The sequence below is a fragment of the Dermacentor silvarum genome, chromosome 10 (genome assembly GCF_013339745.2).
Source record: "Dermacentor silvarum isolate Dsil-2018 chromosome 10, BIME_Dsil_1.4, whole genome shotgun sequence".
In the NCBI taxonomy this organism is placed as follows: Eukaryota; Metazoa; Arthropoda; class Arachnida; order Ixodida; family Ixodidae; genus Dermacentor; species Dermacentor silvarum.
The window spans coordinates 97,705,215-97,724,324 of NC_051163.1; the positions used below are offsets into that span (position 1 = coordinate 97,705,215).

Here is a 19,110-nt window from a genome sequence, read left to right on the forward strand (position 1 = left end):
CGTGTTCATTAATTACACATGCACGCAAGTGCTGTGCATTAAGAAGCGGAGAAAAACCATCTGTCTTTTGGGAAAGCTAGAAAAAATGAAGGCATTTTAGATGAAAAAAACTCCATGAGTTGAAGGGACGTTTAAAGCCATCAATAGAGCGACGGTCTATCTAAAGCTCTAATGGTCTGCCAATAAACTTGTTAGGCATCTCTATGCTCGTACTGTAACTGGAGCCGGCGCATTTGCGTGTGTAAATTAAGCAACCTGTGCAATGCCCTATAATGGCACGTACACACTAGCGGCAAAACGCGCGCGGCGCGCCGGCGGCGGCAAAACGCAGCAGCAGCAGGGCGGCCACACCAACCGGCGGCGCGCTGCTGCAGCAATCACGTGACACACTAGACTCCTCTCCCCTTCTCGAACTATCCGGGAGCTGACGTGTGCAGATGATAGTGCGAAACGAGAAACAAGCGGTCGGGCGGGTCCGCATGGCACCATTTCCCGCGCGCACGTCACGGAAGCGGGCTGCTCTCATTGGTCTCCTTCATCCGCGGCACGCGGCAAACCGCAAAAAATCGGTCCTGGGGCGATCCATGCCGCGGCAAGAAAAACCCCTTTCGCGGCTGCTGTCGCAGCGCGCGTCTTGCCGCCAGCGGCGCGCCGCACGCGTTTTGCCGCTAGTGTGTACGTGCCATAACACTGACACCTTTCCCCGCTTGGTATGTTTCACTGCATAACACGGCTGTATTGCGGCAAAGCTAACTTTAAAGGCAAATACTGCCAAATTAATTAACGCCGTGTTCGGCATTTTTTCTGCCGTTTAATTCGACCCACCGGATAATTCAACCAGTTTTGCTGGCCCCGTCTGGATCGAATTAACGGAAGTCGACTGTATACCGAATTATTGTCTACATCAAAGAGTTCGAAAATCCCCTTGAAAGTTCCATGCAAAATTATAAAGATGTAAACGTGTACATCAAACTCCTGTTCACCGCCACATTCGGTATATCAAATGCTGTGCCGTGCTGCATCCCAGGAGGTGTGACAGTTTTTAACGGAGACACAATAACTTCTCACTTCGTTGGAAATTATTGCCGACAAATTTTAAACGGCAGTGTTTCAGCAGATGATTTCTAACAAGAGGTTGACTCTGAAGGGAAGTATAGTGGAATCTAGTTGATACGATCTTCACGTGAACCGGAAAATAAAGTATCATCCGAAAATCGTATTATCCAACATATTATGCTGCAGAATCGTATCAACGAGATTCCACTGTACATGCCATGGAGAAAAATTGAGCAGGGTGCTCTCAGTTTTGCTTGCTACGTAAATGCAAGGCTCATGCAAACTGTGGCTGTTTGTTATCGGCAAGAGCAGATCGCCACCCTGCTTCAAGAATGCGAATGGCTTCCCAGTTTGATACGCGTTCTACAAGAAAGCGTGGATGACACTCGATCTTTTCACTGAGTGGCATGGGATGCAGAACTGGAGATGCTGCGCTGCCGGGTTTTTGTCTTCTTGTAAACAAAGGCTTTCCGCTAACGGCATTTCAGGATTCTGTGAGCGGCCAAGACGAATACAGCCCCAACATCCACGTGGACGAATCTTCACATTCCAGTTTGAATTTAACAGTACCACTGCACACCACATCAGCACTTCGCGAATGCAAGATTCACAACGCCAATGTTCGTAAGCAAATTATAAGTCAACTATTAGGTGTTCGACACGGCCTTGGAGGAGCAAATTGGCAAGTTCCTGCTTTTTACAATCTTGGAAAGCTGTTCGGGATGCGCGGAATCTCAGATAAGCTACCGATAGGCTTATTTCATATTTAGAATTATCGATATATCCAACTATTTCGTGATCCCCCTTGAGTTCAATATATCCAAGATCGACTTTATCATGGTCTGACTGCACTCATCATTGGTTGTGAGCTGCCATTCTCACTTTTAAATCAGTCGAGAATCGTCAAGCCAAAAGCCAGTGAAGTTCAATTTATACAGTGAGGGTCAATTTCAGGAACAACATAACAAACGTTTTAACCCCTAAATGTACAGGCACCGGCCGGGACCTTCAGTCATGGTCAGATTAATTGTAAAATTAGCTAACCGCTGTCAAGTTACCAGAAGTCTATTGTAAAAGACAACATTTTGAAATCTATGATGTCACACTTCTGCACCAGAGCTGGGGTTTTGGCATGAAACAAATAAATTCTGAAAATTTGACCTTCATTTTCCCTTGTAGTAATGAACCTTCTAGAGGGAAATTAACGAAAATAGAGTTTAAGAAAAAATATACTAAATCGGTTTAAAACGATTTTTTTCTGTTTAGTTTTCCTAAGAAAGAAAGTTCTGCACCCATCAAATGCGTCTCATCACAACGTAGTTTGCTGCTCAATGCAGAAAGAACAGTAGTTCTGCGCAGTAAGAGCACAGGGGGCAACAACCCACCTTTGGCTTGGAGGTGCTGGTATATGAGCTGCAGGAGGTCCTTCTCGCGGTAGCTGATCTTAGTCTGTGCCACCACTTCAGACTGCAACGGGAGACCAAAGAAACACATGTGTGCTACCTCTGAAGTGCGGTCAATTTCCGAAATTAACAGCTGACTGTGGTCTAGAAACTACAAAGTGTACATGGTTGCCCTTTTTGCTGTCAACTGTTTTTTTTTAGATTGTAAATGTTATGAGGTGATCGCTCAGTAGTAGCAGTACCCTACTGTACCCAAAATTTCTGGAACGTTGTCTTATTCTGTAGCCAAAGATCCTCGTCAGATCGGACTGTGCATGCAATGTGAACGGTGCTGTACATTCTCAAAGGTGCGCAAGCACCAGTGATTTTCTGGAATGTATGGTGAGACATGTGTAAGTAGCATACAGGCCTCACTCTTGAGTTTAGATTCAGTGACCAATGACTGTACTCGTTGCTATCCTTGTGATACGAGTGTTGTTGGTTTTTTTAGGTACAAGTGCGCCCCATAAGGTTTTTTGAGCAGTGTGAAGAAAAAGGCTCAACTGAACGATGGACCTCTTTTTACCAGTTTTGAATGAGACAGGCATAAGTTTGGCACACACGTGGACACACCTTGTTGATCTTGGCAAGCGAGGATTCCATCCCCGGGCTCAGAGGTGCCCCGGTCACCCTTTCCACCAGTTCAATGCACGAGGTGCAGAACTTGGCATGCTCCTGCCGTTTGTCTTGGAGGACAGGCTCTCGCATAAGCACTGCAACCACAATAAACAAATTATGAGCGTGCGCATTTTTGATTTTCCCCAAATATGGCAAAAACAATTTTTTTTTTTTATCAAAGGTTAGACCTAAATTATGTCTAATTTTGTCCAAATGTAGCATGTAGCATGTAAGTTTTATCTCTCGGCACAGTTTGGCACAAGGGGCGCAGCAATCGTTATCAAGCAATCATTTTCCTGGGCTTGCAAAGGAGAGAAAGAACCAAACATTACCGTTTTCTACAAGAAGAATGCCTGAAGGAAAGTACGCTGCCTGCCTACATCCAAGTATGCAGGCAGCACTTTTGCATTTCGTCCCAAAAGGAATGCGTCCTCCTGAGATGAACCCGGGAGCTCCTGCTTAGCAGTACAACACCCCAGCCACTGATCCATCTTGGCAGGTCAGAACTTCAATTCATATTATGCATATCAAATGCAGGTTTTTGAATCTATGTGAAGCAGTATGCTATACAGCTGTCGAGGTCTGCACAGCATTTTGCAGCATATTGGTTGCATGCCTGCCTGACAAACCAGCAAGATGCAGAAAACCCTTAACATGTGACCAATGTGATCCATGCAACAACGGATTACACAGTGTCTGGGATCAGACCACTTCTCATCGCACCCTCCCTGGGATCAGCAAAGTTGACTCCAGGATCTGCCCAGGAGACACACTAAACTCTGGGAAAGGAGGCATTGACAGCTTCGTTTTAATAAAGCAATTATGCGCTTGAAGGTGCATATTACTCTGGGAAAGGAGGCATCGAAAGGTTCGTTTTAATAAAGCAATTATGTGCTTGAAGGTGCATATTTGTTACAGTTAGAATATTTAGGTACCTTTCGTTAATTCCTCCAGTAATTCATAGAGATCAGAGCCGACCATTGGCGCAGTACTAAGGGCAGTACAGATGGGGGCTGCATATAAGCCAATCAGTTTTACAAGTGCAGTACCGTGTGTGAGCTATTCACTAAGAGGCAGCAGCTGGCACAGTAAAAAAAAAAAAAATCTGAAAGTGGTCACTCTGCTGCAAAGCATAAGGCAAACTTTCTCACCTTGAAGCTGGCCACTGGTGAAGAGCGGGAGTTTGCTGATGATTTGTTTCACTGTGCTACAACGCGCCAAGCCACACAGTGCCTGTAATTAACAAGAATAAAGAATGCACAAATATGAGGGGGAGCTGCCATTTGAGGCTCGATGGTAAGCTGCCGAGTATAACACATAGTACAGTTCGGAACAAAAGTCAAAAGAACACAGCATCGGCAAAGATTTTAAATTTCTTTTAGCATAGACAGGCAAGGTGAATTCATCTAAATTAGGCTTGTGCGACTATTCAATATCTTCAAATATTCAAAGAAATATTAAGCTATTCGATATTTGCTTTGGCTCAAATTTCAATATTTGAATGTTTTGAAGTACAGTAAGTTTTCGTTAACTCAAACTTCGATATCTCGAAGCATTGGTTAAGTTGAACTTTTTTCCCGCTGCAATGTCGAATCCGTGTATTTTTTACTCATTATATTGCCAAGTTTTTGTGTGTGACTGCGGATATCCTGACATCTCGACTGTTAAAATACCAGAGAAAGGTCAGTACCCAGAAGTTCCCATACTTTGCGGGCATCTGCGACTATGTAAAGAAATTAAAATGAAGCTCTGCGGACACGGCAACTTGCAATTAACAGTGTCTACCAAATTGGCATGCCCTGTGATTGCGCAATCTCTTGCAGGAGAAGCTCCGACGTCACTCCCAGAGAAGTCTCTCCACCTGCCTTTTTTTTTCACCTGGAACCTAATATGTCTCAACACGGTGTGCCGTGACTACAGTAAAACCTTGTTAATTTGGATTTCATGGGACAGAAAGAAATATCCGAATTAACCGAATGTCGAATTATCGAGGGAACAATAAGCAAATGCTTACTACGTCAACACGCTTTTATTTAGTGAATGAATGAGCAAATCCTGTTGCTATTTTGCATAAAAGCAGAGTGGAAGCTGAAATTTTCGCCATCTCGTGACTCATTGGCTCTCGCAGTGGAGATCGAGGCCTCACGACTTCCTTCGCAGCAAGGCCGCGGCGCGCGCCATCATTTGCGACACGCTTTGCACTACCGCACGCACATCCTGATTGTTTTCGCCAGTGAGCTGATCGCCAACAGATCGTCCGTCCATCACGAAGCAGCAGAGGCTCTTCCTCTTCAACAGTTTTGCACCGAGCAAAAACAAAACAACCGCTGCGGAGAAAACCACGGCCACTATCGACGCGATTGTGAACGGCGGCCTTACGGTGCTGAAAGCACACGGCCGACACACGCAACAAGTCAGAACGAAACGACCGTTCGCTGCAACAACTGCGGACGAAACTGCAGTCTCTATCGATGCGATCGTGGATGGAGACTACGCAGATTTTTGGGCACGCAGCCGACGCACGTCTCGAGTCAAAACGAAACTACTGTTTGTCACAACCACTGTGAAAGAAACAGTGGCCACTATCGACGCGATTATGGGATGGCGACTACACAATCATGAAAGCCCGCGGGCAACGCGGTGTTATGTGCGGCGGTAACGCAGGAATAAAAGCTTTAAAGGGCACAAATAGGCACGGAGCGTTGTGGCATTGCTGTTATTCACGTACGCTTTCCGCTATGACTATGCAGTCGCCGCCGGTTCGTTTGGGTTGGACGCTAGTGCCGTTTTTCGCTCTTTTGCGTCGCACATTTGCGGCGCTTCTCACTCACCAAGCTCCGAAAGTTGTCCAAATTAACCGACGTGCGGCCAAATATGTTCAAATTAACAAGAGTTTGATTGCATTGAATAATGCATACGCGGGCCAGTTTTCCGGTTTCCAAATTATCCGATTTTCCAAATTAACAAGAGTCGAATTAATGAGGTTTTACTGTACATTCATGTCAGAAAGAACAACCGTAGTGTTAAAACCCACACCCCAGCGATGGCTGCCTCCGAGTAAAAAGACACCGATCTGAAAGGCTATGCTTTTGCTGGTGCGATGCGCCAGCAGTGATTGCAGGAGCTGGAAACAAACACGTCATGGCCACCATGTTTTGGAAACTGCCCCGCCGCACACAGGTTGCCTAGACAACAGGGCAGAGTCACTTGCACTTGCTTTTCACCTGGCAGCAGCAGTGAATGAGTGCACTGGCAATAAGCCACAAGGCACACAACATGCAAGAAAATACAGGGACTTCACCTGCAAGATACAAACACACAAGGTGGCAGGACTTACTTTGCAAGCGAGGGCACGCATGGAATCTGCGTCGGTGATGGGGCTCTTTACAGTCAGCAGATTCAGCAACACCTGCGTGGAGTTTAAAGAATTGTTTTCATAGCCCTTCTGCTGAGAACATGTATCATGGTATAAATAGCTACAGCGGACTCTTGGTAACTCAAACTCAAAACTTGCAATTTCCATCAATTAAGACAAATAAGCAAATTTAAATCTTCCTGCTGTTACGAACACATCCTGAAGCAGCTTAGGCCAAGCGTAAAGCTGAAGTGCTGTTTTAATATTTACAAGTGTGAAATGGCTTGGCATACAAGGACAGGAGCTAATCCAGTTCAGCTGCAGCATTGCCAAGCCTACTTGATTACCCGCAGGTTCACCATAATTACCAGTGCACATTTGACTACCAGCAAGGTCTCGATTACGAGCACACACTCACCTAAGCATACAGATAACCAAGACTGCTAGTAATCTAGGGCACACAAGTGGACATTGGTTAAGGGGGAAACAGCATTCAAAGAATATTGGATGTACGTGACAGTGCAGACGGTAGACAAATCTCACACGGCCCCCCCACACAACAAAAGCCACTGGCATGACACCTTGACCTTGCTGGCCGAACTGTCATGCCTTTGGCTTCAGCAGGTACTAGCACTGAGCTTTCCTCCACAAAACTCTGTGGTGCCAAAAGGACCAGTAAAGACGATTATTGACAGTAGGCAACCGTACAATTTAGTGCTGCTTTTCAGATCGCGGAGGGAGTGGGCCAATGTGCTTGTACCATGATGCCGTTGTTGGCCCGGACGCAGTTCCACATCTTGCTCAGCAAGTCCTCGCCGCTCTTGACTGCCGCCCGCTTGCGCACGCTGCCCGACACGACTCGTCCGACGCTGCCTCCTAACTGTTGCCGGAGGAAAAAGGGAAGCATACATTCACACAAACGAAAATATCTTAGTGCCATTCACTGCACCAAATCAACATACAGTTGACTTCCGTTTGTTTCAAAGTGACTGATAAGATTAAGAGAAACACTGGATCAGTTTAGCCTGAAAACCACACTAGACTGGTAGAACAGTGTTCACATCACAGTGCACCATCAAGACCAATGACTATGCCATCAGTGACTATGCCATCAAGACCAACACAAATTGGCCTTTATGGACTTGGTGGTCTTGATTGGTTCTTGATGGCACACTGGTCCTGACTGTATAAATGCAATGGCATTGAGTCTTCATACTGTGATGTGCAAGAAACGACTCAAGAAAGTTTGCCAGCTAGAGCAGTGCCAAGCAAATGTGCAGATGCCTTCAATGCCTAACAAAAGTGAGCAATAAGGGAACACGCTTGTTTGGCACTGCCTTGAGAGACAACCTTCGAGTGCCAATGCTACGTCGCCATTCTGTAATGTTCCCGCATTTTATGTTGCACTTGAATGCAGGGGTCACATAAATTTAGCAATGCAGAGGTGAATTCGAAAGTACAAAACGCTGAAAGTATGCCGTTGTCAGTCCATACGCGTATCAAGGCGCGAGTGTAGTTCTTACCAGCTACCAAAAGTGAGCTTTGCCGCAATACAGCCGTGTTATGCGGTGAAGCACATTAACCCTTCACAACAATTCTGGAACACAACATTTCTGGAAAAATGTACCAAATTTCTCTTTTTTTTTGTGCAGCCATGAATTTTCCTATGGCATTCTAATTCCGAAGATCTATTATTTTATTCTTGATTCAATGTTTTTTCCAGACTTCTAATGCTTTCTAGGGTTGAAAATTGAACCCAAAGCCAACTACAGTAGAACCTCATTGATAGATCTTCGCGGGAATCCTATCATCCAAAGCAAGCCCGAAAACCTAAGAAAACAGGCTTACTTGGTGACGACCTCGCTAGCAAACCTTCCTGTGGTGTCGAGTGATACTGCTCTGCATAACAGGCGCGTTGATTTTTTTTTTCTTTTACATACCTAATGAAGTCGCTACAGTTGGTCTGTCAATCATTTGCTGTGAGCTGAGTAATTTTTTTTTTCTGTGATAAAATCCATATATATATATTACAATAGTCGGCATTTTACACTATACACTGTAAAACCCTAATTCGGCTTCAGCTGATGGCACATGCACGACTGAGAGTCAGTAAATCAACAGAGCAAAGTGCTTGTTCTCTACCACATTTCTCAAAAGTAACAGTGACACAGGCACGACATTACTGAGACAAAATGACACATGCTAATGAAAGCCATTAGCTTTCTCACCCTCGACATGGGCCCACAGACGCAATTGATGACGACGTTGAGGGCTGACCTCTGGACATCGGGGTCAGCAACAATTTCCCCATCAGCTGCAGCTAATATGACACTGAAAAAACAGAGGATGGATGGTTGCAGTATCACAAAAGCACAACATCTCGGTCTCCAAACTCGAAAATAACTTACTCTATCAGCCCAAACAACACAACAATTTAAGAGCCCCTCACCGGGTTTGGGCATTGCAAAGAGACAAGTGCAGATCACACGGTTATAATACAAAAATGTACAATGTCGAAAACAGCTTCAATGTTAAAAAACCTGCGCGTCCACTCTGCCACCGCGGCCGATAGCGTTGCCCGCAGTGGGATGCGGGCAAGGCAACGTCACCGATTTGCACCCGCCACTGATTACCTCCGAGATAAGGCATGAAAGGCCGTGCGAAAATAATGCAAGCCATTGCACCTGCTTTTGTGCTGCGCACCAGATCCGGCATGATTTCGCCAAATCGCCAGCCTTGCACACCTTTCTCGCATCTCCCTTCCACTCCCCCGAAACGCAAGTCCGACAGCGCTGACAGGGAAGGGGGGTGGAGGAAGGCATGAGAGGGCTGACTGCGACAAAGGTGTGCCATATGCAGGGCATGCGGATCAAAGGCGTGTGTTTGGCGCGCAGGCGGGTGCAAGGACTCGCATTTTGCCTTTTTTCTTACAAAAAAAATTTTACTGTATCATTGAGTCTAAAATGGGAAGTTTGCTGGGTCCATGCTGAACCGCCATAAATAGTGGGTCACGAAATTGATCATAGACTGTACTTAAGAAATTCAGGGGTTTTCAAGGGAAGAAAGGAATTCCAGGACTTCCAAGGGCCCTGAAAACGGGGTTTTCAATTTCAAGGGTTTTTCAAGGATTTCAAGGACCTGTGCGCATCCTTCGCAAGTGTGCACCAAATAACACTGCATGTTTTGATGCGCAGCTATTCCGACACTGTGGAAACTGCGCATTTTTATTCAGTGCGTCCACATTGATTCAGTATACAAAATTTTAAATGCATGTAATTCACTAGAAAACTTTAAGAGGGTGTGGTATGTCCAATAATTTGTTTGCTACAACAAGGCTCTACCATAAAACTCAAGACGCCATTTACAAATGCGACAAAAAATTTTCTTTAAATAAGAATAGGTCAAGTGACGCACAAACATGGTCATGAACTGTGCAAAGCATCATTATTACCAAGACAATTCCATTCACGAATCGTTATCTAAAACAAAACTAGAAGCTGTTTGTGGGACTGCACAAAAAGGGTTATTATTTATGTTAGCCCATTAGCAAGTAGGATACCCACAAGAGAAGGATGCTTTAATTAAAAAGAAAAAGCTATTCTATTCACCTCATGCCGGCAGCAGATCGGACCTGGCCCGAAGGCAGGGCCACGTTCTGGCACAGGGCGACCTGTGCCCGGGGCACCACCGAGCAGACGGCGAGTACGTCGAGGGCGGCGCGCACGGTGTCCGCCTTGCCCGAGTGGTTCCAGTCGTAGGCGAGCGCCACCGTCTGCAGCAGCAGCGACACCCCGCCCAGCCGCACCAGGTCTTCGACGGGGGTCCAGCGTGCCCGCGCGGGCAGCAGCTCCAGCAGTGTCCACATGTTCTCCGACACTGCCTCAACCGTGAAGCGCGACGCTCTGCACCGGTAGCCGGGCATAGCCGACACCACCGTTGACGCCGTTGTGGCGGCGGTGCCAGATGACGACCACGGTTCATGACTCCTGAGTGCACAGAAATCCGAGCAGGGCAAAGGAGTCACTACACTTCATTCAAAGGGACACCGAAGTCAAATATTAAGTCAAGCTAAACTCGATCAATCAATCAATCAATCATTTCTTTATTTCCAACAGCAGTGGGGGGTCCCTCAGGCGAAAAGCGGTTGCAAACCGCTTGGAAGTGCCTGAGGGCCCCATGTACATGACAGCGGTTTTACAGACCAGCACTAGGGCAATACAGTAATAAAGGAAGTCAATAAGAAGAATGACGTAATAAAAAATGAACACTTGCTACAAGTACAACAAAGAAAATTATTCAATGAGTACAGTAAAACCCCACTGTTACGTTCCCGGGTGCTGCATTTTCCTGGCTGTTGCGTGGTTTTCGGCCGGTCCCGGCATAGCTCCCATAGGACCCAAAGCATTGGGAACCCCGCTGTTGCGTCGGAACTGTGGGACCGTTCCCGCATCATGCATTACGAACTGCCACCCTGCGCCGGCCTCAGTGCCCATGTTGAATTTTCACGTCGCTCGGCTTGGTGGCTTGACGATGGGATTGGCCGCCCAAAGTGCCCGGAGCGACACCTATGACATATTTTCGGTTTCCGTCAGCAAAATCATGGCCTTTGAGATCCGTATTTGCTATCTAAAGATGGTGTTGGCCCTAATTTTTTTTAGTCCAAGGGCAATAACGCTGTCGCCGCGCGCCGTATGCTGTAAGTGCGAGTGAAAGCGTGCGAGGGGAGCCGACGAACAAGTCTAAATCTCGCGCGCGATAGAAAGAAAAGGAGAGAGGAAGCGCGCCTTCTTCCGTCGCGCTCGAGGCACCGGGGGGAGGGGGCAGAGTTGTACTCTGGCATCAACGGCGTAGTGCTCGGCCACACGCGGTCATGTGGGCCATATCTTGACAGCGATCTACGTTGGCGGCAGAGTCTAGGCAGTGTAGGTGCACCGACAGCTCATAAATTAGTGTGTGCTGCATCTCGCCACTCAGTTTGTATTAAAGCGATAGACAGTACCAAGGTCACATTGCTTGCTGCTCCTGCTGCGCTTCCTCACGCCAGCGTTTTGACAGCGAGTGTCCGTGCTCATCGAGTGTGATGTGTTCATGTTTGCCTGTGCGCGCTGACACCATGCTTGTTAATATAGTTAATAAGCGAACATTTGCGAGTTTATATACTACTATTCTTACTCCGTATAACTCTCTACTAATTTGCTACCACAATTGATGCTTTGCCTTTTGGACGAAACTGCGACTTTTTTTAAAACGTAAGAATTAAAATAAAATTATGTGCAGTTCACCACTACTCTTGTTTCAATTTTTCCTGGTTCTCGGCTCTTACGTTTCAGCTTATCAGCGGGGTTCTACTGTACATACATTCAGGAAATCTTTAGTACATTAAGCGAACCTGAAATGTTTAACATGAACACAAATGACAAAATAACGCAAAATAACAAAAAACGCAATGCATAAAGGTAACAATCATCATTCTAATGATAACAGGACAACATTAAATAAGAACATTCACTAAGAGTTAAAAATTATTCTCTCATTTGTCTTCTGCTGTATATAGCGAAGCCAATGTTTCTCTGTTCCCATTTGTTGAGCAAATGATGTCAATGTGAACCTTGCAGTAAATAGCCTGTGCACCAATGCAAAACAAGCACCCTGTCGGTGCTGTGGGCGCATGAGTCACGGTGTTGTATGCATATTTCAGATAATAAACACACTAAATTGTTCATTAGCAAATAAATAAGAATAAAGTCAATGAAAATTATACATATGCTTTATACGAATTATTTATATAACGAAAAAACAATGCGTATATGTGGAGATAGTGCGCGGGACGTTCGCAATGTACCGAAGTGCTCTTTTTTGTAATAGAAGAATGGTTCTATGTTATGTAAGGTTGTGGTGCTCCAGACAAGGAGACAATAATTTATGTTGGCAGCAAAGAGCACATGATAAATTGGGAGTTTAGTTTTTTCTAAAAGTGTTTACATAGTGATAGAATGCCAGCTCCATGTGATAATGACTTATTCAATATGACGCATCCGTGTCATACTAGTACAAAAGGTGACAGCCAAAATTTAATGTCTCAATTGTTAATGGTTGGTGTACCTTAGCCTTGGTGCCTCTGGAACTGAACAGCACGGCTCTTGTTCTTTTTTTTGTTTTCCGCATTTATATGTAGTCCATTAGTAGTGGACCACTGCATCATACCGGAAAGCATGCTCTGAGCTTTGGCAAGTTTCACTTGCATCTTGTCCAGAAACAAAGACGCTAATGTCTTCTGCGTAAAACAGAAATGAGGCATCATTAATCTTAACAATATCATTTATCTATATTAAAGAGCACTGAAAAGCAAGTGATAGATTAATGCTCGAGAACGTCTAAGGCCTTAACATTATTGCGAACAAAGCTTTAGTAAATGAGAAATTGGGGTAAATGCAGGACACGATTTGAGGCTCACCCGGGACTTTCAAGTACTAGCCCGATGACGTAGGCACTCCTCATTATAATTCTGTCACTAGTATTCAACCATTCGCAATCTTGCGTCGTATAATCATGGTCTTTAATGCAGTGTCTCTACAGGGTATTCACTAGGACTGCAGTAATCAGTTGTAAAACCCGGGACGTTGCAGAAATGCATGACTGGGGTTCCACTCTAGACATTATTTAGAACACGTTTGCATTTGCCCACCCCCTTTTTGAAGCCCCAAAATAAGAAGGAAAGTGTGCAAATTACGCAAGTAAATATGGTACTTCTTTCTGTTAGGAATATTTGAATGCTTGTTCCATCAGCTTCTTTTCGTGCATACATACTGTGTCCCATGACACTGGCCCCTTTCGGTAAGCTTCACTGCAACACATTGCATATGCCTGATCGCGACTACTGTATTGCGACGAAACTGACTTTCCGAAACAGGCATTATACAACGCTTGACCCTTGCCGTACTTTCCACACTTAGAAGCCATCATCAAGGATGAGAAAGGTGGAGTAGGTCCCATTGCAGATATCGGCTAATTCTTTCAATGAAAAACACGACACCAAACAGCAGAAAGCTTGGTAGTGATCGTCGTATCAGCTAGGCCTATGATACCGATAATGCATATGTAGTATTGCCAAGAAAAACACCATTGTTGCTAAACAACGGATGCACGAACATCGATGCCTACCTTGACGCGGAAGGAGTCGTTGTAGAGGCAGACTGTGAAGGTGGAGGAGAAGACGAGCTCGCGCTGACGCTGCTAGCACTGGCGGTGGCATTGCGGGCGTGCGACCTCCGCAGGTGGTCTGCCTTGTGCGCCAGGTGTGCTTCGAAGTAGCGTTTGAGGGCCACGCAGACGTGCCGCGCTGTCTGCCGGCTAGCGAACACTTGGTCGTCCGAAGGAGATGCCGAGTCGTTGCTGCTGCCGCGAACAAAAACGTCGAGCGTGCTCATGACGTTGAGGAGCTTGCGGAGCCCGTCCTGCTGGTCGAACAGCTCCAGCAGTGACCGGAAGGCGAATGCCAGGCCAAAGAACATGGTTGCGTGACAACGGCTGGAATCGTGGGACCGCTCTAATAGCCATAGGGCATACCTGCATCGCCCAGGCAGATGCCAATCAGAATTATTTCTTCCACAAGAGAATGGGATTACATGTTCAAGGAATTTCAAGCAACTTTGACTGACTAAGTCTAGTCTTTATGCTATCGTTATTCTGTCCTATCAACTAGCCTAAACAAGCACACACTGCTCGCAACTGTCAATTGTGCCGCACCCACACCTTAGGTGGTGGTTGCTTCCGAAAACATTTTTTACACTGCCCTGTAATTCACTCTCCAAGTTTTAGCAATAAAGCCGGGTTGGTTAGTAATAGTTAAATACTTTCACCTAAACAGAACAAAAGATGTAAACACAAGAGAACTGTCCAGTATGAACACTGGCTAACAAATTGTTCATAGATAGACCATCAGAAATAAAAGTCACTAGGAAAACACATTGTCATATGAATTATTACTTTTTGATTCATGCATGCACTGATATCTTCAGAGCATTAGATCTTTAGTGGGGAACAGCAGCAATGACAACTTATTGCAAACCTGCAATTACGCCTAAAATGCACCTGCCACTGCTACCACTGCAAAAGGGGGATTATTAATTAAAATTAAATTATGGGGTTTTACGTGCCAAAGTCACGATCTGATTATGAGGCACGCCGTAGTGGTGGAATACGGAATAATTTGGACCACCTGGGATTCTTTAACGTGCACATAAATCTAAGTACACGGGGGTTTTCGCATTTCACCCCCATCCAAATCCGGCTGCCGTGACCACGATTCGGTCCTGCGTCTGGTGCTTAGCAGCCCACCACCATAGCCACTAAGCAACCACAGCGGGTACGGGGATTCTACAGGTGTCTTCTTGAATTCTAATCAGTTTAAGTTTCCTTAACACTGGCTGCCAAAATGAAACACTGCCCAGTAGTGCAGGTTTTCACATGGAATAAGAACACTGTGAACTAATTGTAGCAGTATCTCAATCTTGCAATTTGATCTGTAAAGCACCGACTTTCAAATGCAGGCCTTCACCAAGACTTCTAATAGAGGAAAGAAAGGCAACTTTAAAAAATTTTGAAGGTCCCCTTTATTAATGCTACTTCAGCACAATATAAAGATCCATGGGTCTCACTAAAGCTAATCAATCTGCGTTTTTTTTTTCTGGTCGGCTAATTTCTGTGCTTAGGTACACAAAGAAACAAAGGTACTTACGCAACTAAGTCAGCCAGGACAGATTGGGGAAGCATGCAAACCTGTGAAGGAAGAAATGAAGGCACTCATTAACAAACATCGCCTCAGGAATAAGAACTTGAGTGGTTACATATTGCCAAAAACTCAAAGTCGGTATTTTGTGTGTTTACGTAGTTATCTTTTTTTCTCATAAGACCGAGAAAAACGTCAGCGACAGATTTCGATCGCCACAGTCATCAGCGGGAACTCTGTCCACCTCATGAGTTCTTCCCGCACTTTCAAGCGATAGCTTTATGATGGCCTGTAATAACGTTAGAAAGGTCTGCTATATCTAAAGTACGTTCTAACCAAATTTAAGGCCATGGTACGTTGTGAAACGGTGAAACTTCTCATATACCGCTGCTGTCTAAACTGAAGGTGATCGCAAGAACAATGAAAACATCCCGATTAAAATAAACAGGTTCACGCATTAATTGTACAACCATGTAGGACAGAGGTTTGTTGTCCACCATTTTTCTGACATTGGTTGCCGAAATATGGCAATTTGCCCGCACTAGAGCATGTAAACACTCGCAAACAACAGCAAGATTAAAGGCCGCCACAACGGTGGGGAGCTAGCCGGCTAGCTGGCCCAAGCAGATCGCCGCCGCCGGTGATGCAAACGTCAGCTGCAGCTTATTTTACACACTACACAGTGGTCGGTAGAACAAACCGATGTCTTAAGTTTAACTTTCGCGAAGAGCGACGGCCGCTGTCAAACCTGTAGCATGAACGAGAGCTCTGATACGAGGCAAGTTCAAATTGGAGCACGGGTCCGCCCAACGCTGCACAGCATGCAAGATGGCTTGATCACATCAAGCGCTTTGCAGTCTGGACGATGCGAGTAGCAGACCATCTTTTTTTGTGTGATGCGATGAGAAATAAAGTGTTCCCAAAACGATGCAGTTTGTGATGGTTCGTGGTGGTTTTTTGAAGTGCCGTATACTGCGGCTTCGCCTAGTGGCACTTTCGGCAGCTTTGATCCACTTGCATGGCCAACCCGAAAGACTTTTCACATTAGCCAGCGGGGCATTGCGTGCGACAAGCCGCTGCTGAAAGTTTGTTGCTAGTGTGTGTGTTCTTTAAGAAAAAGTGCATTTCTGCACCTTCCACAAGTGACAATAAATAGCTGCGTGAAGTGCACTGCCGCACGCACGCATCGCCGCAGCAATGTACATTGTGTTTACACCATATAGACAAAATTTGCTCAAAAATTTGTCCATTTTAACCGACAGTCTGCTGTAGCCGGGTCCACTAAAATCGAAATTCGTTGCTTGAATAATACACGCAGACCAAACTAAGTGAGAAGATCGGTCTGTTATATCCGAAAGTATGTTGTACGCGGATGCGTTGTACAGTCGAAACCCGCGATAACGAAATCCCGAGGGAACGAAATTCTCACCGCAACGAAATATTTTCGGAGCACCGGCGAACGCCCACAGGAGTCAATGCATTTCGTAACTCGCGACTACGAAAGATATTCGTACCGCAGTCCCTCATTAACGAAATTTTTGAAACACGAGTTCGCAAATAATTTACTCTCGCAACATTAACTACATTCGAAAACTGCTGAAATGCATTCATGCTACACTTAAACTGTGCAAAACTATCACTACAGCGCACTTGAGAAGCAGCCGCCATCACTGTTTACAAAAAAAAACAAAGCTGGCGACAATGATGATGATGATAGCTTGCCGAAACACCTGCTCGTTATCGCGGACTACGTAGCCAAATCGAGGGGAAAATACACATTCCTTGGCTTGGCTCTGTGCTTGGCTTTGTCGGCTTTGCGCGCACATGGTCGCGTGTGTGGAGCCATTTGTCGAGCTTTGTCCGATTTCGCTGCCTGCGAAGATGCCGCCTCCAACGAAAAAGCGGAAGTTCATCACGCTGGAAGATAAGGCTGCAATCATCGGCGAGGTGGAAAAGGGCAGGAAAAAAATGGACATCGCCGAAGAATTCGGCATTGCTTGCAGCTCGCTGTCCACGATTCTCAAGAACAAGGCCTCCATTCTTGGTGCGCTTGAAAACGGCGCGAGTGCAAGAAACAAAACCGTGGCGGCTGCAGCGTTCCCGGACGTGGACAAGGCGGTGTTCGCGTGGTTTTGTGAACAGCGTGCCAACAAGGTGCCTTTATCTGGCAGGATCCTGCAACAGAAGGCGCTGGACTTCGCTTGTATGCTCAGCCACGACAACTTTAAGGCGAGTCCCGGCTGGCTGAGCCGTTTCAAAGCTCGCCACGACATCGTAGCCAAAGTCATCTCCGGGGAGGCAGCAGCCGTCGACTTGGTGACAACGTAGTCGTGGCTGCTGAGCAACAAGGAACTGCTCAGCCAGTACAAGCCCTCAGACATCTATAATGCCGATGAAACGGCACTATTTTATGAAATGCTACCATCCAAGACCTTGGACTTCAAAGGCCAGAAGTGCCATGGTGGCAAACACAGCAAGCGGCGCGTGACGATTTTATTGTGCGCCAATATGGATGGCACAGATAAACGGCCGCTGCTCGTTATTGGCAGAAGCAAGAAGCCCCGCTGTTTCAAGGGGAATCGCAGGCTGCCAGTAAGCTACACCGCGAACTTGAAGTCATGGATGACGCGGGCCATTTTTAGCAGCTGGCTCCAGTCCTTCGATGCCGACATGCGGAAGGCAAACAGGTCGGTCTGCCTTCTTCTCGACAACTGTAGCGCCCATCACGTCGACGTGCAGCTCGGAAACGTGCGCCTCGTTTTCTTTCCACCAAACTGCACTTCGGTGTTGCAGCCCCTCGATCAGGGTGTTATTCGCAGCGTGAAGTGCGCTTACAGAGAGAGGCTGATTCAGCGTTTGCTGCTAAATCTACAGATGAAGCGCCCCACTGACGTGGACATGTTCATGGCGCTAGAGATGATCGCCGCCGCATGGATTGCGACGAGTCCAGCCGTGATAACCAATTGCTTCACACACGCCGGCCTTGTCACACCGCAGGCATCGTGCGCTGATCCAGCGGAGCCGGAAGAAGGTTCGCCTGTAGGCGCACTTGATGACGGTGACAGCGCAGTGCCGCCGTCATTGACCAGTGCATGGGGCGAACTTTGTGCCGTGGCAAACGAGATTCCCGATGGCCTCAGCGTCCATGAGTTCGTTTATGCGGACGAAGGCGTCGTCGTGCACGAGGAAGTGACTGATGAAGCCATCGTCAGTAGCGTGTGCGAGGCGGGCGATCCCGATGAGCAACGACCGGAGCAGCCAGAGAAAACAACAAGCCCGCAGGATGTGCTGAATGCCTTCGACACAATTCGCTCGTTTTTCGGCGAGCACGACGACGACGTGGCGATGGACCATTTCTTACAGTGTGAGTCGAGAGGCATGAAATTGCTGCATGGTAAGGCCCGCCAAAGCAAACTAACTGACTTTTGGAAATAAAATGTGTTTTTTGTAAATTCCGTGTCTTTTCTGCCGCATTCTCGCGCCAACGAAATTCCCGCAATAGCGAACATTTGTGCTTTCCCCGCCGATTTCGTTATTGCGGGTTTCAACTGTAACAGAAGTGGACTGTATTAAAGAAATATTCGGTACACAAACAAAACCGATTTAACGCAAGGCATCTTGCAAGGCTATTTTGAATTTTTCAGTAGGTGATTGCGGCAATGGAGACGGGAAGGTGGTGCCAATCGGTGCTGGTTCTTGGCGCACTTTATAACGGTGGTCGTTGCGGGATGATATATAGCATGTAGCTACGGGGTGGGAAAAGATTGTCTTTTAAAGCAGGGTTGTAATGATAAACCTTATCGAAAGGACTGATTCGTGAAGATTTGCTGGAAGACTGAGCAATCTGGATCACAAAATGTGATCTTTGTGCAAAATTTGAGCACAAACAAAGCAGCAGTAGGCACAAAATC

General features: G+C 46.3%; 1 protein-coding gene across 7 annotated transcripts in view; it reads right to left on the reverse strand.

The window, feature by feature from the left end:
• The window catches only part of LOC119466332 (DDB1- and CUL4-associated factor 1), a 98,335-nt gene that overhangs the window by 47,431 nt on the left and 31,794 nt on the right, over positions 1-19,110 (reverse strand). For all 7 annotated transcript variants that reach the window (XM_049657788.1, XM_037726838.2, XM_049657789.1 and 4 more), the window contains exons 10-18: positions 15,209-15,249; positions 13,633-14,037; positions 10,080-10,457; positions 8,700-8,802; positions 7,232-7,351; positions 6,454-6,525; positions 4,268-4,349; positions 3,072-3,211; positions 2,442-2,523 (exon numbers count right to left, since the gene is read on the reverse strand). In XM_049657788.1, the coding sequence (XP_049513745.1) occupies positions 2,442-2,523; positions 3,072-3,211; positions 4,268-4,349; positions 6,454-6,525; positions 7,232-7,351; positions 8,700-8,802; positions 10,080-10,457; positions 13,633-14,037; positions 15,209-15,249 (1,423 nt within the window). The remainder of the gene's footprint in view (positions 1-2,441; positions 2,524-3,071; positions 3,212-4,267; positions 4,350-6,453; positions 6,526-7,231; positions 7,352-8,699; positions 8,803-10,079; positions 10,458-13,632; positions 14,038-15,208; positions 15,250-19,110) is intronic.